This window comes from Colias croceus, chromosome 2 (assembly GCF_905220415.1).
Source record: "Colias croceus chromosome 2, ilColCroc2.1".
In the NCBI taxonomy this organism is placed as follows: domain Eukaryota; kingdom Metazoa; phylum Arthropoda; class Insecta; order Lepidoptera; family Pieridae; genus Colias; species Colias croceus.
The window spans coordinates 6,829,205-6,852,766 of NC_059538.1; the positions used below are offsets into that span (position 1 = coordinate 6,829,205).

The 23,562-nt window shown below is 35.7% G+C and overlaps 3 protein-coding genes and 1 long non-coding RNA gene across 8 annotated transcripts; 2 read left to right on the forward strand and 2 right to left on the reverse strand.

Annotated features, from left to right (window-relative positions):
• Window positions 1–410: 410 nt before the first annotated feature.
• Window positions 411–4,022, reverse strand: LOC123705518 (methionine-R-sulfoxide reductase B1). Of its 5 annotated transcripts, none has more exons than XM_045654339.1 (5): window positions 3,955–4,022; window positions 3,592–3,702; window positions 3,362–3,466; window positions 3,128–3,289; window positions 411–1,715 (listed from the first exon to the last, which is right to left on the reverse strand). In XM_045654339.1, the coding sequence occupies exons 2-5, from the start codon at window positions 3,677–3,679 to the stop codon at window positions 1,534–1,536; spliced, it is 537 nt and encodes a 178-aa protein (XP_045510295.1). In that variant the 5' UTR covers window positions 3,680–3,702; window positions 3,955–4,022; the 3' UTR covers window positions 411–1,533. The 5 variants fall into 5 exon arrangements, with proteins under 5 accessions (XP_045510295.1, XP_045510288.1, XP_045510305.1 ...); XM_045654332.1 differs by lacking the exon at window positions 3,955–4,022 and adding an exon at window positions 3,829–3,921; XM_045654349.1 differs by lacking the exon at window positions 3,955–4,022 and having other exon boundaries at window positions 411–1,679; window positions 3,592–3,739.
• A 6,682-nt stretch (window positions 4,023–10,704) lies between these two features.
• On the reverse strand, window positions 10,705–23,374 carry LOC123700053. Its single transcript, XM_045647167.1, has 17 exons — window positions 23,353–23,374; window positions 22,489–22,625; window positions 20,265–20,402; window positions 16,838–16,977; window positions 16,012–16,275; window positions 15,709–15,875; window positions 15,473–15,603; window positions 15,188–15,355; window positions 15,008–15,153; window positions 14,462–14,610; window positions 14,258–14,362; window positions 12,907–13,077; window positions 12,525–12,717; window positions 11,672–11,837; window positions 11,301–11,426; window positions 10,935–11,066; window positions 10,705–10,797 (listed from the first exon to the last, which is right to left on the reverse strand). Exons 1-17 carry the CDS (start codon window positions 23,372–23,374, stop codon window positions 10,783–10,785), a joined length of 2,370 nt encoding a protein of 789 aa, XP_045503123.1. The 3' UTR covers window positions 10,705–10,782.
• On the forward strand, window positions 16,907–18,203 carry LOC123705730. The gene is made up of 2 exons (XM_045654715.1): window positions 16,907–17,182; window positions 17,449–18,203. Exons 1-2 carry the CDS (start codon window positions 17,044–17,046, stop codon window positions 18,000–18,002), a joined length of 693 nt encoding a protein of 230 aa, XP_045510671.1. The 5' UTR covers window positions 16,907–17,043; the 3' UTR covers window positions 18,003–18,203.
• On the forward strand, window positions 20,556–21,259 carry LOC123705731. Its single transcript, XR_006753330.1, has 2 exons — window positions 20,556–20,615; window positions 21,190–21,259. It is a non-coding gene; the product is annotated as an uncharacterized LOC123705731 (long non-coding RNA).
• Window positions 23,375–23,562: the final 188 nt, after the last annotated feature.

Consider the following 23,562-nt stretch of genomic DNA (forward strand, 5'->3'; position numbering starts at 1 on the left):
CTAACGACTAGCGTCATTACACAACTTGTCAGAAGTAAAAAAAAACACCTTGAAGTTATTTTTTTAGTCCCTGTATAAAAATGGTGACATTATTTTATGAAATATTGTGCTTACTAAAAAAAAATTACAAAACTCACATAAGTATGTGGGTAGTTAAGTGACCTGATTTGTGATTTGATTGCTATTTGAATCGTATGTAATCGCAGTAATGAACTATTGTGTCCTCAAAATAACCACTGCAAGTTGCAAATGTTTCTCCAATTCTAATAAAACTTATTTATCTTAAATTAATCATCAACAATGTTTGACTTAGCACTGTTTCTGAATTTGATTCAATGTGCCTACGGATAATTCACAGTTGCACTAATATTAGTAACCGAGACATTTATATTATTATGAAAGAAAACCAGTTCTATTTACAAAAATATTTATTTCATCAGAAGTCACAAAATCATTGGATTATAATACAACAACTTGTACTTAAAATATTCAATTACTTGGTATTGTTACCCCTCATTGTAAATCACTTACAGCAGTTCGTTTGTCATTTCGTACAATAAAGGACTTGGCGTGCGATAGATCGCCCGCGCATACGTTCAAATAATATGACAAATGAACTGCAGCCGATATCAGTTTATATATCTTTTTTTATTTATTTACAACGAGAGTTAATAAATAAAAGCTCACAATTTATAATAAATTACAATGACTTGAGTTTGGTAACTAAACGTTAATTGTATATATACAAAGATACAGTATAATATTTATTCAATAAAATATAGTACATCTAGTATTTATGTAAAATATAGACCTTTGTTTCTAAGAGCTGATCTTTTCAAAGTTAGGAATTTATTCTATGGAATTTCAGAAAAAGGAGAAACTATAGTAGTAATAAATAATGGACTCAACTCAACATGCGATAGTACACATGTTGAGTTTGAGTATAAAACTATTACATCCGCTATCTGCCAGTGAAATTCGAGTCAAAATCGCTCTTTTCCAGAGATTAGCCCGAAAAAGCAGACAAATGAAAAATAAAACTATTTTGATACATCAAGCATTTAGGAATAAGTGGTTAAATATTACAAAGAGACACTCAAATTGGTGTAGATTACCGTTAATTAACCAATACGAAAATAATACATAAGCTGACGATTAACCGAGATGTTAATTTGAAGCACCATCGGATTATAAAATTTAATATACAATTTGTATAAGTTATATTTTTTCATAGATCTGCATAGTAGAATATAAAATTAAACCACTTCACTTTGCTATTTTGACTAATTTATATTGAATGCTACAAACCGCCTTTATACATAATATGTATATAGGCTTTATAATAATATGTATATAATATATTAACTGAGAAATGGTGTTACATAGTTTAACACCATCATGTAAGTGTCTAGCAACTAAAAAACAAAATAAATTATAAAATTAAGTATTTTTTTAAATATGCAGTTACGTTGATAAAGTTATCACATCTATTACTTCTCATCAATAGATATTAGAGTTAAATAGAAATATCTGTTAATCTTTCCGATCCTCAGCTGCAATAAAGTCCAATGATGCTGAATTTATACAGAAACGTTTCTTCGTGGGCGCCGGCCCATCATTGAATACGTGTCCTAGATGAGCTGAGCACTTGGAGCATCTCACCTCAGTTCGCACCATACCTGGTCGTGTTAAAACCAGTAATATATTTGCCCCAACTATTATTTCACATATGTCCATTCACCAATAAGCCATTTAACACACATCACATTGAATAAAAAGTGATCCCCATGAGCATAATATTATCCAAAATGATTTTCATAAAGTTCATGTGGTGGTTGGTGGGCAATGTAGTCACAGCGGCAGCAGTTGTCGTCCGGCCGGCAGCCATCCAGGAGGGGCAGACGGGACAGGATAAGATGGGTCAAAGGAGTGAAGGCAAATGCAGATTAATGTCATGCACATTCCATACATGATGAGGATATAATTCAGGGTTAGTAATATGAATAACAAGTGATAATATACATATGTATATTGATTATTTTATTAGTAAATAAAACATTGTGCAAGTTTTGTTATGATACCATTGATAAACAACCATAAAATGATTTTGTGATTGATAAATTTGTGCAAGTTATTAATTCGAATATAAGAGGTGGTGTAAATAATTACAATAAATAATAAAAACAGGGGTTTATGTGTATTAATAAATTAATAATCATAATTACGTACAGAAAACCAGTAACATCAACTTACGGTTTTGTGTGTGACAGGATTGTATCAATAGGTGATTGTGGATATAGGAAAGAGAAAAAATAGTAAAATATATTAGAAACAAATCCCAACACCATAAAAATGATATTGTTATAAGAATAAAAAAAGGAAACAATATTGATAATTTACATGTACTAACAATGAAACTGATAAGAAATAAAATTAAAGAATTAAACAAACAAATGCAGACTAATTTATTTTAATAACATAAAAAACAGTATGCAAAACATTTATAATGAGTTGAATATTATAAAATATAATTAAATAAATTATGCATTGGATCTCAGTCATTGCAAGAGGTCATTCTTAAACAGTAGACCTATAATGGTCCAACAATTATTGTTTTGCAAGGCAGTGTGGGACATATCACATTTGTTGGAATATGGAGTGCTGAATTTATTTTCCTATTCCTTAAATTCGTCATACTATGTATATTTTAAATTTCTCATAAAATAAAAATTTTTATACACAATAAAAATAATATAAATAGATATAACTGATTTTGCATAAATAAGTGACACAACAAAGCCAATTGAATTCCTAATAAAGCAATGATAGGATCATGAAGCACAGAACATGGCCTTGATCATGAATTAAGATATCTGAACAATACCCTGTAGAATGAATTTCAATGCTAACATTGGAGATTGTTACATATGAATGAGCATGAATAAATTTCTGGTATGATTTTAATCATGACAAGACATTACCTATGTGTTTAGCTACATAATATATCATTAGCATGAATGGGTAAGAATTAAGAAATGATAATAATATGTAGTCATATCAAGAATTATGACTGAACAAGAAATAAGTGATTACTGGTTTGTATTGTAATTTAGAATTGAAATCATACCTGCACTTGTATCTTGATGTAATGTTACTTTTTCCTTAGCAAGTACATCATTGAAAGCAGGCCACCCACATCCAGAGTCATATTTTGTTTTAGAAGTAAATAATTCTTGGCGACACACTATACATACATAAACACCTTCTTCATAAAATTTATTGTAGCATCCTGGAAAACATTTATATCTCATGAGAATTATACAAAGGTAATAACTACTTTATTAACTATGAATTAATTTACCTGTAAAGGGTCTTTCAGTTCCTGCTTCTTGTGTGACATGGTATTGCAGAGGTGTGAGTCGTTTCTTCAAGGAGTCTTTATCTTCCATTGCTCTCCAAATCAATGCTTAAAATATCAAAGTAATTTAAATATCAATTATTTGTAACGCTACTTCAAACAAAGTCTAATAATTTATCACTATTTAATAACTATTAATCAAGACGTATTAACTTTAGCAAATGCTGACTTACCTGTTGTAAATGGATGTCTTAACTGAATACTTCTATTGAATTGCGTCGCTTTTCTAAATATAGTTATTGGTCTCAGTAGAACACGCATTACTTATCACTCACATTACCTACCTAGTTTTGGAAGAAAAATTATGTAATTGCGTGTCATATTTATTAATATAAATTATGTTATTTGGCGTAATATTACCAATATTGATAAGATAAAAAAAAGTTGTATCGTATGTATGCTTTATTTACTATTCTTTATTTATAGAAACCAAAATAATATTTCAGATGCTAGAAGTTTCAAGTGAATCTATAATAATATAATAAATTCGCAGAATTAAATGACGGTGAGTAATGACAAAATATGACAGATTTTACCAAATTAACAACATTGTACAGAAACAGAATATCAAGTTCACTCATAGAGTAAAATAATAAACACCTGTTCACTGTTCAAGTCTTGTTCAAGTATATACCTATTCCAGGAAGTTCTTTGTTTATCCCATAGAGTAATATAATATAATATTAAATGGTTTATCCTGAGTAATGAGTATTTATGTTCTGTGATGTTCTGTGATGTTTATTAATTGTCGCCGCTAAGATGACTCTCATGCCACCAGTGCGTTCGTCAATCGTCGCTGTTCAGTTACTCGCGTGGTTACTACTTACTTGTGTGGTTACTCGCGATACGTGCGTGTGTAAACATGGTACTATGTTACAGCAGGTTGCAGCATTTCCCATTGCGGAAATTCTTCCACAAGTTGTTATTATACTAATATAGGAATAACATTTCATCGATATTTTTTAAAGTGAAACTTTTATTACATCGTCTCAAAACATAAAGATTGGTTTCCAACAAAATATAGTCTTTCATCGTACTGACGGGCTCGGTCGGGCTGGGAGGCGGCGCGTTGTGGCGCGGGCTCATCGCGGGGTAAAGCGAGCAAGATAGTACGATGGACTCCGATACTAGAATCGCCGCGCGAGTAGCGGCCCTAATAGTTCAGGATACCCAGGAGGGTACCGGCACAAGCTGTGCAGGAGAATCCCTCCCACAGCGTTTACGCTGTGGCAGCCCGTCGTACTCTGGGGCGGGCATAAATCCGCGTTCTCTAACATCTAGGGGTAAGAACAAAAGACATAAAACATCTTCTTGCACTATGCTATCCGTGGACTTCTGCAATATCAGGGGGCTCCACAGCAACTTAAATGCAGTTCATCAGCATCTTGAAACAGCCAGGCCTGCCTTGTTTTTTCTTACCGAAACCCAAATTTCCCCTCCGTTGGACACGGCCTATCTTACGTACCCAGGGTTCAAACTCGAGCATTCATTCGTTCCACGCGCTGGAGTTTGCGTATTTATCAGGAGTGATATTTGCTGCCGACGTCTCTGCACATTTGAAGCTGAAGATCTGTCTATTCTGTGGCTGCATGTCGAATTCAGAGATTATTCCCGTATTTACGCTTGCCTGTACAGATCCCACAGCGGAAATAATTACACCGATCAACTTTTTGAGCACGTCCAGAAGATGTCTGATAGTTTATTGCAGCAATTTCCTTCCAGTGAATTAATCGTGCTGGGTGATTTTAATGCGCACCACGCTGACTGGCTTGGATCTCGAGTTACAGATTACGCAGGAAGAACAGTTTTTGATTTTGCATTGTCCAATGGTCTCACGCAGTTGGTCTCCTCACCTACACGAATCCCTGACATAGATGACCATAACCCCTCTTTACTGGACTTGCTGTTGACCACACACCCCGAAAACTATCAGGTATCGGTTGATGCACCAATTGGTTCTTCCGACCACTGCTTGATCCGCAGTATAGTACCACTCGGTCATATTCAACGGCAAGAACAGGCAGCATGCCGCCGAGTTTGGCATTTCAAATCAGCTGACTGGGATGATTTGCGAACATTCTATGCGTCCTATCCATGGGGCCGAGTTTGCTTTTCATCCGATGATCCCAATACCTGTGCCGATTCCGTCGCCGACGTGATCCTGCAGGGTATGGAGCTTTTCATCCCATCATCTGTGGTTCCTGTTGGTGGCAGAACTAAGCCCTGGTTTAATCGTTCCTGCACTAAGGCGTCACACTGCAAACAGGAACGATTTCAGGCCTGGTATCAGGCACAGGCGTTGTCGGATCCTAGTGTCAAATCTTTAAAAAAAAAGTATAACTCGGCCTCCCGGGCTTACAAGAAAGAAATTGCCATGGCTAAGGCTAATTACATTAAGAGGCTTGGGCAGAGACTTGCCAGACTTCCGTCTGGAACACGTGCGTTTTGGTCTCTATCTAAGGCCATACAAAACAACTTTAGTCGGTCATCTTTCCCACCCATGCGCAAAGGGGACAATGCTCTGGCTCATTCTGCAAAGGACAAGGCTGATCTTTTGTGCTCTATTTTCGCAGCGAATTCGAATCTTGACGACAGAGGGAACATACCACCTTCCATCCCCAGTTGTGATACTACGATGTCTGAAATTCGGTTCACACAACGAGCTGTTAGAAAAGCACTCCTGTCCTTGGACGCAGCTAAAGCAAGTGGGCTGGACGGCATTTCGCCTTTTGTACTGAAAGCATGCGCTCCGGAGCTTACACCGATTTTGACGCGCTTATTTCGGCTCTCTTATTCTAAACGTATAGTCCCGAAGTCATGGAAAACAGCTTTGGTGCACCCGATCCCAAAAAAAGGTGATCGCACAGATCCGGTAAACTATAGGCCAATCGCGATAACCTCCCTTCTCTCCAAAATAATGGAAAGTATTATCAACTGCCAGCTCCTGGATTACTTAGAACGAAACCAGTTACTAAACGACCGCCAATATGGTTTCCGTCGCGGTCGTTCTACTGGCGACCTTTTAGTTTATTTAACCCACAAATGGGCGGAGGCAGTGGAGAGTAAGGGAGAGGCGTTAGCCGTTAGTTTGGACGTCGCGAAAGCGTTTGATCGGGTTTGGCACAAGGCACTTATTTCCAAACTTCCGTCATATGGACTACCTGGGGGATTGTGCGAATGGGTCGCCAGCTTTCTCGCCGACAGGAGCATCAAAGTCGCTATCGACGGTGCATGCTCTGCACTCCTGCCGATAAATGCTGGCGTCCCTCAAGGCTGCGTGCTATCTCCTACTCTGTTCCTCCTCCATATCAATGATATGTTGCAAATCAGCAACATACATTGCTATGCGGATGACAGCACAGGAGATGCTAGCTATTCCGGCCAAGCAAAATCCTCCAAGGAATACTTAGATGAGTGCCGAATGAGGCTTGTATCTTCCATTGAGACCTCTTTAGAACAGGTCTCTGAATGGGGCAGACTAAATTTAGTTGAATTCAACCCCAAAAAAACTCAAGTCTGCGCGTTTTCGGCGAAAAAAACACCGTTTAACATTGCGCCTCACTTTCAGAGCACTTCCCTCACCATCTCACCCAGCATCGGAATCCTTGGCGTTGATATTTCGTGTGACGTACAATTCCGCGGTCATCTGGAAGAAAAAGCAAAACTGGCCTCTAAAAAGTTGGGTGTCATCAATAGATCGAGACGGTACTTCGAGCCTAAACACCTGCTATTATTGTATAAGGCCCAGGTTCGTCCTCACTTGGAGTACTGTTCTCATCTATGGGCTGGCGCCCCACAGTGCCAACTTCTTCCACTTGACCGCATTCAACGTCGAGCGACTCGAATTATCGACGACCATAGGTTAACTGATAAGCTCGATCCCCTCTCTCTAAGAAGGGACTTGGGGTCCCTCTCTATTTTCTATCGTATATATAATGGGGAGTGTTCTGAGGAGCTGTTCGATCTTATTCCTGCCGCACAATTCCACCATCGCACAACCCGCCATAAAAATCTTTACCATCCTCACCACCTGGATGGCTGGCGGAGCACCACAGTGCGATTCACTCGCACTTTTCTTCCACGGACCTGTAAGCTCTGGAATAATCTACCACCTGCCGTGTTTCCTAGGAGCTATGATTTGGAAAATTTTAAGAAAAAAGCATATCGTTTCTTAAAAGGCCAGTAAATTCCCGCCACTCCACGCATAGCTTCCGCTTCATTATTTTTTTTTTATATATTATTTAATTCCGTGTTCCCCCTTATCCTACTCTGGTAGGCAACAACCATAACCTTTGTTATGGTCTATGGGCGACGCAACCTGCTTACCACCAGGCAGTGCGTCCGCTCGTTTGCCTTCCCATAACAAAAAAAAAAAAAAAAAAAAAAAAAAAAAAGGATACATCGCCCATTTTTGCAAGTGACTACTATCAAGCTGATTTTCCGTTTGTAGCTTTATTTTGATGAGACACCGAATAATTTCGTGTACGAAACTCTCGATTGTGGTAGCTAACAGAGATAACAAGGATAAAATTTTTTGATTTGATGGTTCTCAAATATTTATTACGCAATGTGTAGGACAATATGTCTGTTGAATTATATAAACATTAACTAAGTGAAAACAAAAAAATCAGCTTGTTAGTAATCATTTATGATGACCTCGTTATCGATACACTTTGGAAAGGGGGACTCTTTGAACCAACCATAGATTTTGTAGGACAAATATTTTTTCGAATAATTTAGGTAATTATCTTGAGATTGAATAAAAAAAAAGAAATTCAGTTAGTAATAAATATTTGAGAACCATCATATCAAAAAATTTTATCCTTGTTATCTCTGTTAGCTACCACAATCGAGAGTTTCGTACACGAAATTATTGGGCGTCTCATCAAAATAAAGCTACAAACGGAAAATTAGCTTGATAGTAGTCACTTGCAAAAATGGGCGATGTATCCTGAACTATAATCAATTTAGCGTAAAATGAAATGTCCATCACTAAAAAGTGCTCGTGACATCATAACGCGTCAAGGTCAGTACAAAATATATGACACGCTTGGTTTTCACACAGATCGCGGTACTTGCGTGGTCTATTTAGATCTATGTCTGTGGCGGCAGCGAATCTCTACGGAACTACTGCGTAGCGAAATATCTGCGGGACGTTAGTACACAGCTATGTTTACGCAACTTTTTCGCAATGATAGTTATGCCATTGTAATTTTCTCCATGTTTGAAGTTTTCTCCATGCTACCTCTTTTTTGTACGTATTTTTATAATCTGCGTGTCCAATTGCGTATAATACGGGATAATCTCGAATAGAATGCAAAAATAATTCAGTATTATAAATAATAGTAATTTATTAATTCAGTATCCATGACGCGAAAATCTGTCCTCACCGACAGAACGCGATCTAACGCTTTGCGAATTGCGATGCGAAACATCACTAGCGAAACGTATGCGTCTGTGTAACGGCCATTTCGCAAGTCCTTGCGAAACAATACTGACAAGGACGCAACTATTTCATCTATCTATGTGCTAGAGTGAGACCTATCATATGCGAAAACCTGCCATACTACTTACAGATTTTTCGATGTTTCGCTGCCACATGCGAGTGCGTAGGTGTACTAAAGGCGCAACCTAGAATCTAGCTGTGTAACCTATACTATCTTTCACGTTAGATCAAACTACAATCGTGGTGCAAATCATATTTTAAATCGGTTCAGTAGCTTTGGAGTCCATCGCGGACAAACAAAGTGACACGTAGTTTTTACTTTTTATATATAAAGATGTGCAATTGATATAAGAATTGATACATCTTCCACCTTGTATCTAAATATTTTTTCTGAAACGTGTGCCTGGAAAGCTAACTTTACTAGAGCTTTTATTCTGTACTAAGTAGTAGAATATAATAATTATAAACCCTGTACTCTCAGGGTAGCATTGAGGCTACTTCTACTAAAACTAAAAACTTACCAAAGTAGGTAACTTAGTTTTAAGTTTAAGTTGAGGGCCCATCGTCTAATTTGATTTTCTTCCTTTGCAGTTACTAGGCAGACCGCAGAGCTGTTATTTTCGTATGCAGCCCTACAAATTACAATTTACCTTCTCATTACCTACCACTCATAAAAATCATCATAAATGGTCAGATTCTGTAAATATGGTATAATTGACACAGTTCACCTGATGGCCCACATTCGGCGAGTTACAACTTACAATACCTAGAATTTATAAATTTATCCTTCTGGCTACAATTGTTTTAGAGGTTTTGCTCTTAGATTACAAAATAAAAGATTTTGCTAAATCTATATGTATACGAAATCTTAGTTTTCCACAGTGGCCTCTCGAAGGGCACGAACACGGCAGAGCGCACCGCGTAGGTACATAATATTGTGGTACATAAAAACGGTGCGATGCCAGCATCGCGTTTTTTGAATGTAAGATACAACTTTGAACCTCAAATCTCAATACATAAAAATAAGGTTGAAATTTGTGTCGCTCTAGATAAATCTAATGCCTTTAATATTCTTTAATTTTAAGGAAAAATGGCATTATATCTAAAAAAAACGTTGTGTGGTTTTATGAAACCACGGTAAGTACTTAAAAGTTCTAGTTCAAGTCGTATTAAATGACAAAAAAAAAACTATGCCTTTTTTTCTGAAATAATTGCTAATTCAAATTATCATTTTTCTGTTCGATTACAACATCGATTAGAATCGAGAACTGTTGCATCGAATGAACATCACTAACCACAAAATTGGACTAATTACTTTTTGAATATGATTGTATAATTATTTTTGAACTGAGATTTTTTAAGGCGCGTGCTCGGCACACACGATCTTTTTATATTTTAAAAAAGTACACGCAACAAACGCCTGTTGAACTTTTTTTTGCTTATATTCGGCTTCGCACGATTTGTGCATAGCTGCTGGGATCCCACTTCCTGCACAGCGCCGGATCAAGAAAAACGGAACCCCTTCAATTTGTCAGAACTAAAATATTACCTAAATGCTATGCTAAATGGGATTTACTGGAAGGCTTTCAAATAAAATAATATCGATTCACCCAGTAGAAATTCAAACGAAAAACATAATTGAATGAGAACCTCCTCGATTATATTTTGAAGTCGTTTAAAAATCGATACTTACTGATAAGGATGAAAAAACATAAATGATGAATCTCTAAGTAGGTAAAATTAATAATACCAGTTGGGTGGGATTAAATAGGTGTTCATAAAAAAAAATATTCAGAAAGCGTTAAAAGTATTAGAATAGAAATTCGGAATCTGTATATTGCTTTTATTTAAACTTTACTTTCATAATATACCTAATTAAGTATATGATTTATTTTTCATCTCAGGTTTCTCACACGTCTTAAGTTTCATTTTTCTGTAAAGCAAGAAAATTTTTAGATTACCTATTAATTTTCAATTTCAATTTCATCATTTTCATTGACAATTGTTACACTCTGTTACTATAGTTTGTCGCTAAAATTTTACTCTTACACTTCACAAAAAATATCTTACAGCAAGAGATTCCTTGCTCTTCTGCATTTGCATTATTACGAACTCAGTATCGTCTTGATCAGAATCATTGTGGTGTGGTTTGCTTTCGTCTAGTTTTCCACAAAAAGGTGTTTCGTTGAGCAACGGCTGCATCTGTTACATTTTTGAAAATAGGAATTATATAAGTTGATTTTTTTCTCAACAAACTATGGATGCAATTGGGAAAGTGAGTTTGTTCGCCGTTATCCTCGTCTTTTAAATTGGAGCATTAAAGTTAGATATTTATCATTTTATATCATTTTATTCCGAGCGAGGGCGGGGTACCTATGTGCCACTAGTCAGTTATGTGTCCTAGAAAGGAAAATATTGAATAGTGGATAATCTTACACAATCGTTCACGATTCTTCCGCCTGGTAATCCGTATTGCCATATGTCAGTAGAAAGATTTTCCGCCTGCGGTGTCATCCATTTACGAAGTCCACCCTTATGCCGCCGCCACCGGAATTCCTTGCTCTACAACAGTGGCAGGATTTGCGATTTTTGTAGAACTAGTGCTAGTGGTCCGCCCCGCCATCGCCCGTGGAAAATATTATATAATATAGCCTATAGAACTCATGGATCATGTAAATATCGAACGTGAAATAGTTTTTGAAATCGGGACAGTAGTTTGTGAGATTAGCGCGTTCAAACAAACTCTTTAGCATAATTAGTATATAGATTACTATTATAGTATTATCTGTGGTAGGTATAGAATTCACCTGCATGTCCTGAGTGCTAAAACACTTTTTTATGTTTTTTCTCGATTTACTTCCGACTTTCTTGTCCGTGTTTTGTAATTTACTCGTTATTTCCTTAATAGTATCCCATAGTAGAATACATGGGAGAACAATGAAGAAAATTGTGTTTAAAATAAATTCCATCGGCCTAGAAATGCAAATATTCATTTATACATGAGCTAAACATTCTCAGCAAAATTGATACCATTTAATCTATACAAAGTCTTAAACCATCCTCATAGCCTGCGCAGACGAGGGATATTTCTCCGAGGCGGAGAAAAAAATACGATCCGCGAATAAAAACTCCGCCGCGGACTCAGCGCATGCGGTGTGCGGAGAAAATAAATAAAAAAGAAGTATCAAGTAGGTAACATAAAATTGCAAACCGCGCAAAGTTGTTCTACTATTGCTAGGATAGTCTAATATACTTAGATGATATTGGTTCTCGTTCTCAACCTCAATCTGTGGTCTACAGGGTGCCTAGTGTGAGTTTTCATCGAGTACGAAACGTTACTATCGCGTCTGCGTCACAGCGAAAGTATGGGGAATCAAAGCTTCCCCATACGTCCGCTAGGGGCGCTGTTCGATTTCCCATACTAATTCGGCTGTGGCCTGTGACGCAAACGCGATAGTAACGTTTCGACTTTCGTACTCGATGAAAACTCGCACTAGGCACACACATTACAGTCTACAGTAATTATTCCGTGAAGTGCATAACTAGCATTTAAATTTACAGCCACAAGTAACAAAATATTGATATTATCTCCCATTTTCCCTAATCTTATTTTTGGTAGGTACACCTAGTTACTTAAATATTATTATTAATTGTTTTTACTTGCTCACGAGTCGAACGGTACGTTGTTTGGTATCTGGGTGAACAGGCCAACCGTCTTTATCATAAACCAGAGTGCGACGTCTTAATGAACTCTCGTAATAATGGTCAAGTTTACGGGGTGCATTAAACAATAATTCCAAGCCCCAGGAACTTGTACACCGACAGCATAAACCTAAAAAAGCTTTGAGGATACCTGTAAAAAAACATAAGAATTTAACTTGAGTAGAAATTTTTTTACCCATGAATAAATATTTTATTTAGCTTTTAACAGATAGAGGATACAAGTTATTCTGTAGAAATTATCTTATGATTCTTTTCGAAATCCTCTTGTAATGTTCTACGAAGATATTGCTAATAATTATAATCAATTATGATGCATCACCGAGAAACAATAGTGCGATAAGCACTCCAAAAAATATCACGAATAGGTTCAAAGTGATTATATCTGGATAGCAGAGGGATCGAATGTATCGAGATCCTTCTCTGGGAGAATGTCCAGCAGCTATTAGCTGTGCATCTGGCATATCTCTACACGTCAACTTTGGGTCTTCGGCTGAAAGAATTGAATAGCAATAATTAATCCGTATACTTTTACTAAATAAAAATAACATGACACGGTGTTTATTTTTACTCTAGCCGCAGATTTTAACCAGAGATAAAACAAACGTAGGTTTATTACGTAGTCACTATTTAGCAATATAATATTTTATAGAATATCAAATAATCGATCACGAGGCGAGATCCAAACCCGCATCTTTTGCCATACCGGGGCGACGCGGACGACGTACGCCGACCTCTCTTGGCCACCCTTGATCCCGCCAGAGCTATCGAATTTATATTTTACTAGCTTCCGCCCGCGACTCCGTCCGCGCGGATGTCGGTCTTCGCGTGGATGGTTTATTTCTCCATTTTGAGTAGGTACCTCTGACAATAAAATCTTATAAAAATCTATTGGACCCAATTCCCAAATACGGCTAGGCCTATAATAATACGCAACGTGTGTTCGCGGTTCTACAGAACGTCTATGGACGTCTATGGATAAAACTGAAAAATTAAGATTAATTTTTTTCTACGTATTTTTCCAGGATAAAAAGTATCCTATTTTACGCCCAGGATAATAAGGTATAATTATACCAAGTTTCATCGAAATCGAACCGCTAGTTTTCACGTGATGCCTTCACATACAGACAGACAGACAGACAGACAGACAGACAGACAGACAGACAGACAGACAAAAAATTTTTTAATCACATATTTGGGTTTGGTATCGATCCAGTAACACCCCCTGATATTTATTTTTTCAATATTTTCAATGTACAGAATTGACTTCTACAGATTTATTATATATGTATAGATGAGTTAGGACATAGGTACCTACTGTTTCGGTTTTTATGTTTTTTTTCTGTTCTTTAAAAGATTCTTTCTACTGGTCAAAAATCTATAAAAGTAGGTAGGTTGATAATATCTACTTTTGACTTTTGTGTTTGATTTTACGCGAGTAAGTACTTAGGTATAATATACGTTTAGATTAAAAATACTCTTGCGGACGTTTCGAACACTTTACAACGTCTCCCCGTAACCATGCTCACGGGGAGACTGTAAACTGTAAAGTGTTTGAAACGTCGCTATAAATAATGTAATAATGGAAAATTATTGCAGTTGTGAATTAAAAAACGGAGTAAGAAATAAGAACTGTTTTTAAATAGTTATGAATTTTGTAATTATTAACTCACTGATACAAACGCATTCACAGTGCCAAATGCAGAAACATCGGTCATTTTTTTTAATTCTAACGTCTCGTACTGCTACTGACTCATCATCACCATTCATCAATGAAACTAAAAAATATATCAAGCAATAAATTTATATAATTTTCATAAATTGAAATTTTTGTTATCAGTTAAAACAATATCAAGTTTAAAATTGTCCAATCTTACCTGAACATAAGGCATCAGTAAAAGAACTATCCAGTGGAATTTCTAATTGAAAAGGTTTTGTATGCATGGGTGGTATAAGTAACTTAGTTGTTACACCATCCGATGAGTGTATTTCCTGAGAATCAGTTAAGCAATCTCGAACTGAAATTCTAACCATAGTAATTAATTGATTATAAACTAAAAGGAAGAAAGGTATGGAAATTGATATGTCTTCTTTATATAAGTATAAAAAGTACATGTCACTTTGTTTGTGCGCGATGGACTTCAAAACTACTGACCAGATTTAAAATTTTATTTGCACACCGTGTGCAATTTGATCTAACTTGAAAGATAGGATAGGTTACATCTCAGTTTATAGTCCCGAATTTATTTTATTGATGGCGACATCTGTTGACTGGGTTGAGTTAAACGTATGCAATTGATGGCGCTATTTAATAATTAGAACCCAAATGCGCGTTTGACCGTTCATATTTTGTAATTAAGACAGGAAGGACAACGTCTACATCAACGTCGGGTTAGCTAATAAAAATAAAAATATTAATTTACCTATAATATGAAGCAGCCAATCCAGTATTTGTAACTTGAAGATTCAATGTAGATCGAGTTTTACGAGTATCCGATACTATTGAAGTCAGCCTTCCTGAAGACCTATTAAAATGATATCTGATGAATGCCTTCACTTCACGTAGAAACTGACTTAAAAAAAAAGATAAAGCACCCTGCGACAACAAGTTTGTTATCATCAGCTTTCGCTTCTAAGTCCAACTGAGTTCTATGCGAGATTCTGTGCGGTAATTTAAGGTAGCTATCTGTGCCTTTTTCCAGTATATCAAGGCTAGCTAAGCTTCCAGCCATTAATGTGCGCGTCGTTCTGATAACTACTCTGCGGCGACGCTTAAATTAACATTATAAGGACATGAATACAAAAAAAATCATATCTAAATATTATGTACTGGTCGATAATAATTACATTTATATGTATATGCACATTGCATGTGTAAATCAAAATACCTCATTAATATATTCAGTAGGCGATTCGAAGGTCTTATTAATTTCACTTTGGGATTTTGGTGATTTTATCATAATAATATCGTCTATAGGTACAATTATAAATTCTTCATGTTGGTCTGTTAATTTATGTTCTGCCAATAAATTTCAATTATTACGAGACAAATATTTACAGGTACATATTAGCTTTAACAAATTGAATTATTAACTAAACTAAATTATGTTTTATGCAATTTTACCGGTTTTTCTGTTGTCCTGTAATAAATTTTCTGTTACATAATTCAACGGGAGAACTAAACACAAGCTACCCGAAGGTAACGTATAATTTTCCCTTGTTAAGAAATCTTTTGTTCGATATCGAATAGTTAAATCTTGGTTGCTCCATTCTGGGTCCACAGTACTAATACTGAGCAATAAAAATGAAGATTATATTTAGGTACATAACGCAAATCAAAATTGGTTCATTTGTAGAAACTATAATTGATTTGTTATATATAACCTGATAAGCGCTAAGCAAAATATAAAAATAAGAATGAAAATACCTAGCAGGGATGAGTTTTGTGAAATCATTCCACATTGTTTTACCATCGATTGTGCTCATCTTTTCATATAGCTGTATTCTTGCTTCGTGCAATATGTCGGGTTCACCAATTTCATATATAACGAAATCTCTTTGTTTTGAGGGTACATTTTTTCTCTTGGATAATGTATTAACTGGAGTACCTATCGTAAAACCCATAATATCATCTTCGTCTTTTCTCAGCCTTTTTTTCATTATTTCTACAGATAATGTGCTTAGATCGTCTCTGTTGTATAATAATTTATTATTAAGACGAGAAGATTCCTTTGTTATCAGTCCTTTAACGTCAATAATTTCATCTTCATCGTTGACATCGCGAGGTGAAGGGGTATTATATAACTCGCCTATATTATCCTCGTCATAATCTTTAAAAATATTATTTTTGTAACTAGTTGCAAGTTGTACGTGAGTGAATTCAGTGTACCATTATATTATACTTTTTTTCATCTCTATTGTAGTTTGAACCTTATAAAATTACGACCTTATAAAATTAAACGAAACGAACCTACTTAGTTAGGTACTAATTATATTTTTTGTAAATCTAAATTTAAATAAAAAATAAAAGAGCGTGTGCGCCGACGAGTCAGAAGAGACGTTTTTTAGCAAGATTCAACGATACCAAAATCGTTGCCTTACTCCATGACGAGACCGTATTGCCATGACGCGGCCTTAAAATTTTACTCTCAACACGCTTAAAGAAGTTTCGATTCAAAAGAAGTTAGTCTCCAAGAAACTCATAAAAAGATCCGCAACCGGTACGAGTTTCTAGTCACGTTTAGGTTTGGAACCGGTTTATGGAGCAGAGCGGCCGCGGCGCGGTGCTGCGCGGGGAGTGCCGAGTGACCGAGCACGCGCGAGCCCAAGCGAGGTGTCGCGAGGCCGGTTTGCACTCACACGGCCGCAGACGCTCGTTTAGCGAGATCCAAGACTGGTTGTATTATTGTGTACGCTACATGTATTTAGATACATTGTAGTTTATTTATTTATTTTAATAATGGAAGCGTTTATTGAAGGCGTAAGAAAGCAACCGTGCTTGTGGAATCCATTACATCCTGATTATCGCGAAATGCAGATTAAAGACGAAGCATGGCAGACCATTGTAGAACATTATAACAACAACTCTATCCCTAATAGTAAGTTTGTATCCTATACATATTTATTACCTATATTCTTTTATAAACTCAAAAGAATACCATACAGCGCGCAAAGCAAATTTGGTCTCAAGTGCGTTTTCATAATATTAGTTATGAATTTCTTGAATATTTAAATATAAGTAGGTACGGTAGATGTGCACGTTAAATGAACAATCTTTTAATTTTTTTCAACACCTAAGTACAACTGCAGATTTGCAATCAGGACGCATTCCAAAACAAAATTTTAATATAAAATAACTTTTCAGTTCAAGTTGCGAAGATAGAATGGAAAAAGTTACGCGACAATCATCGCGACGCGCTCAAGCGAGCAAAGCTTGGTAAAAACAAATTATTACCTGCGCAAATCACAACCTGGAAATATGCTAAAGCAATGCAATTTCTCGAGCCACACATGAAGTATAGAATTACAGAAAATATTGAAATGGATCCTCCATCTACGAATAATTCCATAAATAAAATCAATGACTATGATGTTTCAACAACAGAAAGTAATGACATTATTATGGGTAATTCAGCGAAACGACGCTGTATTGAGAAAAGTAATCAATATCGAGAAGATATTGACGCCTTAGAATCCTTTTTTAAATGCATGCTACAAAGTACAAAAGTTATGCCACACTGGATGCAAACGCAAGTAAAGAAAAAAATATTTGCTGTTATTATTGAAGCGGAGGAACACCTTTCTTCTCAATCTCAGACTGATTTATGCGAATTAAAAGATCAAGATTCCGATAAACAATTGGAGAAGAAAATAAAATGTGAGGTCTTTACAGACGAAAGTTGTGATAATGATTACTAGTTAAATAGTTTAGTTGGTATTCACAGACATTGTTTTCACAGAAAATAAATAAAAAAGTTATCAACAAGTAGGTACTTAGGTAACAAATAAGTAGATATTGTGTTGAAGAAAATTCTAAATTGTCATTTTAGTTATTATTTAAGTAGGTACGTACCTATTTTCTTGTGTAAACGTTATGAATACATTAAATTTTATATATAATGTGCTTGTGTATTATTTAAATATAATTAGAGTATCAAAAGAACTGAAAATAACATATCATAAGGTACAGTCGAATTCGGAAAGTTGCTTCTTTTTTGAAATCGGTTAAAAACTAGATTTAGTACATTAATAGAACCTTACGGATTGGAGAATATAATATTGGTCCTGTAGGTATTCTGTATGCTGGCTTTATTGGGAACCTCGTAGGTATACTTACGAAAATTTTCCCCAAAGGATAATTGATTTTCTGTTTCCGATAAAGGATATTGCTTTTCGTCATTTAACTTAAATCTTATTGTTGCATTATTAATTAAGCCGATATCTTGACGCTTCATTCTATTTTGTAATTGCTTCCCCTTAATTATAATCTGAAAAAGAAATGCGATTACTTTACCAAGTAGGTAATAAAATAGACGGCACGTAACCACAGTATTACCTACAATCTATACATATAATAAATCTGTAGAAGGGTCAATTCTGTACATTGAAAATATTGAAAAAATAACTAGCAGGGGGTGTTACTGGATCGATACCAAACCCAAATATGTGATTAAAAAATTTTTTGTCTGTCTGTCTGTCTGTCTGTCTGTATGTGAAGACATCACGTGAAAACTACCGGTTCGATTTCGATGAAACTTGGTATAATTATACCTTATTATCCTGGGCGTAAAATAGGATACTTTTTATCCTGGAAAAATACGTAGAAAAAAAATTAATCTCAATTTTTCTGTTATCCATAGACGTTGTTCTGTAGTAGGTACCGCGAACACACGTTGCGTATTATTATAGACCTAGCCGTATTTGGGTCCAATAGATATTTATAAGATGTCATTGTCTGAGTTACTCAAAATGGAGAAATAAACCATCCACGCAAAGACCGACATCCGCGCGGACGGAGTCGCGGGCGGAAGCTAGTACAGGAAATAATATTGTAATACTGTGACATAACCGTAGCCGGTAGCCAGTAGCGCTGAGCGAAATGTGCAAGGGATTTACTGCACATGGTTATTATTACTCAGATAGGTACCTTATTTTTGACACATAGAAGACCCATGGGCGTAGCCTTCACAAATGCCTTCGCGAGTGCCTTCGCGAATGTCTTCGCGAATGCCTTCGCAAATGCCTTAGCAAATGCCGGCGGTACAGCCGCCGGCCCCGTCCGATTAGGGCCCTTCTGGCCTCCTCCACTCAAGCGACAGCTCAAGCCGAGGTTCGTGGTCCCCGTCAAGGGGGGACGCCCTTGTGCATGTCGCTACCAGGGTGAACCTTCAGTTCACCCCCGCGTCCGCGTTAAAATGTAGTAGCCCTTCTGGCTAACATTGAGAAACACCATACAAAAAAAAAAAAAAAAAAAAACCAGCCGCCGGCATTTGAAGACCTGGATATAACTTTGGGTACATACTTGGTACATACAGTTGCTAGTTACATATTATTTTTTATTGTTGCCCCACCTTGAGCCCATGGCTAGCTACGCCCATGAGAGGACCTACTTATTGGATCGTCCTGTGTAAGTTCGATCATAACAGTATAGAAAGAAACAATGTTCAATTGAACGTTCAAATGAAAGTTGATCGAGATATTTGTATAATGATACATATGGTACATTTGTCAAAAACAATACGCAACACGCGTTCAACAGGTACAAGAACAAATTAAAATTTAAAGTTTTAAAAAGTCGGGGATTCTAGACAAGTCGAGCATACAAATTAATTCCGCAAATCAAATCAAATTATCTCCGCATTGTCATCATCGCAACATAGAAAAAAACCAATACTTATGCCGTTAAATCAAAAAGTTCGATGATAATATGTGACATCTGCCATCTCGCACTTGGCTAGAGTGGTGGATTATGGCCCGGACCCTCATAGCAGGCTCTTGTCCTTACAATGGGAACATATTATAATATTGTATGGGCTGATAATTGATGTATCTGCTTACATTATTATAGTCTTCGCCAGAACAGCCAAGAACCCCCGTGACAGTCTAAAATTAAAATTAATAGTTTATACATATTATTATAGATGTTTGAAATCTACAGGCATTAATTTAAAACGAACTAACATCAATCTTCTTAAGTTTATAAATTTGATACGGTGCTTCACGACGTAGACGTAGAATATACGGATTAAGGAGTCGTATGCGCTTATTACTTGCCCCTAAAACGTGTTCTATAGGTATGTACTCATCAGCGGAAGGTTGCTAAGTATAAAAAAGAAATCTGATTAAAAAAGTTAGCTACCTATTGATTTTGTATGTAACATACTTAGATTACAAAATAAAGTACAGATGGAGCATGACAACCGCCCGTCGCCCTTGTCAAAGAAAATACGAAATCAAAAACAAATACAGTAAGATTCACGAAAGAATACCACTGCGCAGAAGGCATATTTTAGGTCCCTTTGGAGGTGCGAGGTGAGGCGCGGGCGGAATGCGTCAAGACCGGAGCGACGCCATTGGTGCGCGCGCGTCTCATAATAGAGTGCTCAGTCGCTATTCGTCTATCGCGGCGTCGACGCACTGACACTGCTGCACAGTACAGTCGAAAAGAAATGTTTCTTTGTTTTAAATTGTTTTTTATTTGTTAAGTTTTCGTTTTTTGTTAAGTTTTTTGTTGAGATTTGTTATTGTGTTGAACTTATTTGCTATTTTAAGTTTTTAATTAATTATACGTGTGGGAGAAACTGCCGAGAGCGAAGATTCGACAGATGTGGATTTTAAAGAATCATCGGAAGATGAACACTGTAGTATTGAACCCGGCCCCCGTTCTTCAAGTTCCACGATTCCCTCAAGTTCCATGATAGAGGGAAGCATGGAACTTGAGAATAGCGATAGCGAATAAAAATTGTTTCACATATTTATAATATTTTTGGTTCAATTTATTTTAATAAACATTTAAAATTACTTACGTTTGATTTATTTACATATAACCAGCGTTTACAACATTACACAAATTATAACCAACATTAAAATATTATTTTGTCTTAAGTCTTTTCTTCGTGAATGTACGTGCGCAGACGGCCGCCATTTGTGGTATTCTTTCGTGAATCGTACTGTACGTCGCTGCACCATTGCTATAGCGCATATAATGTCATGCAATACGTCAAAAAGGGTTTGCAATTTTAGTAAAAAAATGCCGTCTTGTGATAATAAAACGCTGTAAAATTTGTTCCCGAAAACAAAAAAAAAGATAAAACATCGTTTCACAGGTTTTCTGTAGATTATTTGGCTGATTTATTTCTATAATACGAATAATAATTTTACAGATATGAAGGAATACAAAACTTCAACGTATGTTGCCAGTATTTTGAAAATGAATTTGCCATTTTTATTGGTAAAACGGTAAAATGGTTAAAAGATCTTCAGGATAATGCTGTTGGATTTTTCGATCGTGAATGTGATTATTTGTATAGTGCACTAAAGGTTCATGATAATTATTAGATTATTTTAATAAGCATAATACATTATTTTGTTACTTTTATAAAGCTTAAAAACGTCATAGTCGTTTTCGCTAGCGATTTAATTTATGTGAACTCCATGGTGGATATGATGAAAATAAAATGTCCCGTATTCTCGACTAAAAACTACCGCTATTCGTATTTCGTATTCATATATTATGAAAAATAAAAAATAATATAATTATTATAGTTAATATTGAAACTTTTTTTATGTAACTAATTTATTTAATAAAAAATTGAATACAATTATTTTGTCCATATATAACTTTAGTAGGCAGGTACTTTATGTAATAAAAGAATTTAAATAAAAATTAAAACTTGACTTCTCATTTATGTATATAGCCTACGTCACTACCGCCACTAACATAATAATTCAGATCATTGCAATGAAACCTCACCACTCAAAATCGGTCCAACGGCTTATACTGCAGGGCGTGTCAAAGAAATATTATACATACATACATAAACTCGAAAAACATAACCCTCTTTTTTCCGTAGTCGGGGAAAAAATTGGGAAATTTTTCAATATCTGGCAACATTACATGCACACAGAAGCACCGTGTACGTACAGTGCAGCGGTGAAATGACAGCACACATAGCTTTATTGAAAATGACGATAAATTATTCGGTTTAGTTCGGCAACGCTCCATCTGTCTTTTATTTTGTAATCTAAGGTAACATATCTTTTGTTTTGTAGGTAACATATCTTTGCATTTAAAAAGTATAATGTTTATCTATCTAACTCGTATATAGATAGGTTTAGAATGTAGCCCAGCTTTATCAATTTACAAACTGTTCAATCAAATCGCATAGAAATTGATTCTTACCACTGGGTCGTTGCACATTTTGACGGTAACTGCAAGCTTTTTCTTACAACCTTGTAATGAATTGTGTTTGAAAAGTTCCTCTCTTTGAAATCTTGCGACTTCACTATTCGCTGATACTTCAATACCATTCTGTTCTTTTACTTTAATTAGCCATGTTCACATAATATAAATTCATAATTTAATAAATAGTGATATTTAACTTACGCTTACATCGCAACTGAGGAATACAGACCTCACTTCAAGTTCAGAATTTCGTTTTTGGTTATCATCATTTTCATAGCTATTTCTTACCGACTGACCCGAAGTTAAAGATAGTGCTTCAAGTATTAAAATCAAAACTGGAAAGCGCGCAATCAACAATAAGTTTTTGAAGATGTTAATTATTGTAAGTCCAATAGACAAGCAATACACATAACTTGACTGGCTTATTTTCAAAGAAATAGGCATTATAATAAGTATAGGTTTTGTATAGGTAATGCTGTTTTGAATCATATTATTAACTAGCTTCCGCCCACGACTTTGTACGTGCATCCCCGTTTTTCCCCGTTCCTGCAAGAATTTCGGGAAATCCTTTCTTAGGGGACGCCTACGTTATGACATCTACCTGCATGCCAAATTTCAGCCCGATACGTCCAGTGGTTTGGGCTGTGCGTTGATAGATCACTATATCAGTCACCTTTGAGTTTTATATATATAGAAGATTATGTTGATATTTAAAAAAAGTGATATCTAAATTTAATCGAATTTATGTTATGATTGTTCATAGCACAAGAAGATACAGATAAGATCTATAAAGCAATCATTAGACCATTTTTTTAGAGGATATAATATGTATGTTTCAATAGAGTGTAGGAACAAAAAACGAACCACAATATTGTATGAAAGGCATTATTGATAAATTTTATATTCTTCGGTTCGTAAATGTCTCCACCATTTATTGACAATTTATATCAATCAATAACGTAGTGATCCAGTATATTACTTTCCTCCACTTTCCTCTATGGAATATGGTAGTGATCAACCTCATTGATGTCAATTATTTTAAATTTCGCTACGCCAAGTATTTATAATACGGGA

Bases quoted from the DNA above. Each gene is read 5' to 3' on its own strand.
- LOC123700053 (XM_045647167.1), bottom strand. From the start codon at position 23,374: ATGCCTTTCATACAATATTGTG. The intron at 15,604-15,708 runs GTAAAATTGCAT...ATTTATTGGCAG, and splicing joins ACAGGACAACAGAAAAACCG to AACATAAATTAACAGACCAA. The intron at 15,356-15,472 runs GTATTTTGATTT...TGTTAATTTAAG, and splicing joins CTACTGAATATATTAATGAG to CGTCGCCGCAGAGTAGTTAT.
- LOC123705730 (XM_045654715.1), top strand. From the start codon at position 17,044: ATGGAAGCGTTTATTGAAGGCGTAAGAAAGCAACCGTGCTTGTGGAAT. The intron at 17,183-17,448 runs GTAAGTTTGTAT...ATAACTTTTCAG, and splicing joins CAACAACTCTATCCCTAATA to TTCAAGTTGCGAAGATAGAA.
- LOC123705518 (XM_045654339.1), bottom strand. From the start codon at position 3,679: ATGCGTGTTCTACTGAGACCAATAACTATATTTAGAAAAGCGACGCAA. The intron at 3,467-3,591 runs GTAAGTCAGCAT...TGATATTTTAAG, and splicing joins AAGACATCCATTTACAACAG to CATTGATTTGGAGAGCAATG. The intron at 1,716-3,127 runs GTATGATTTCAA...GTGAAATAATAG, and splicing joins ACATCAAGATACAAGTGCAG to TTGGGGCAAATATATTACTG.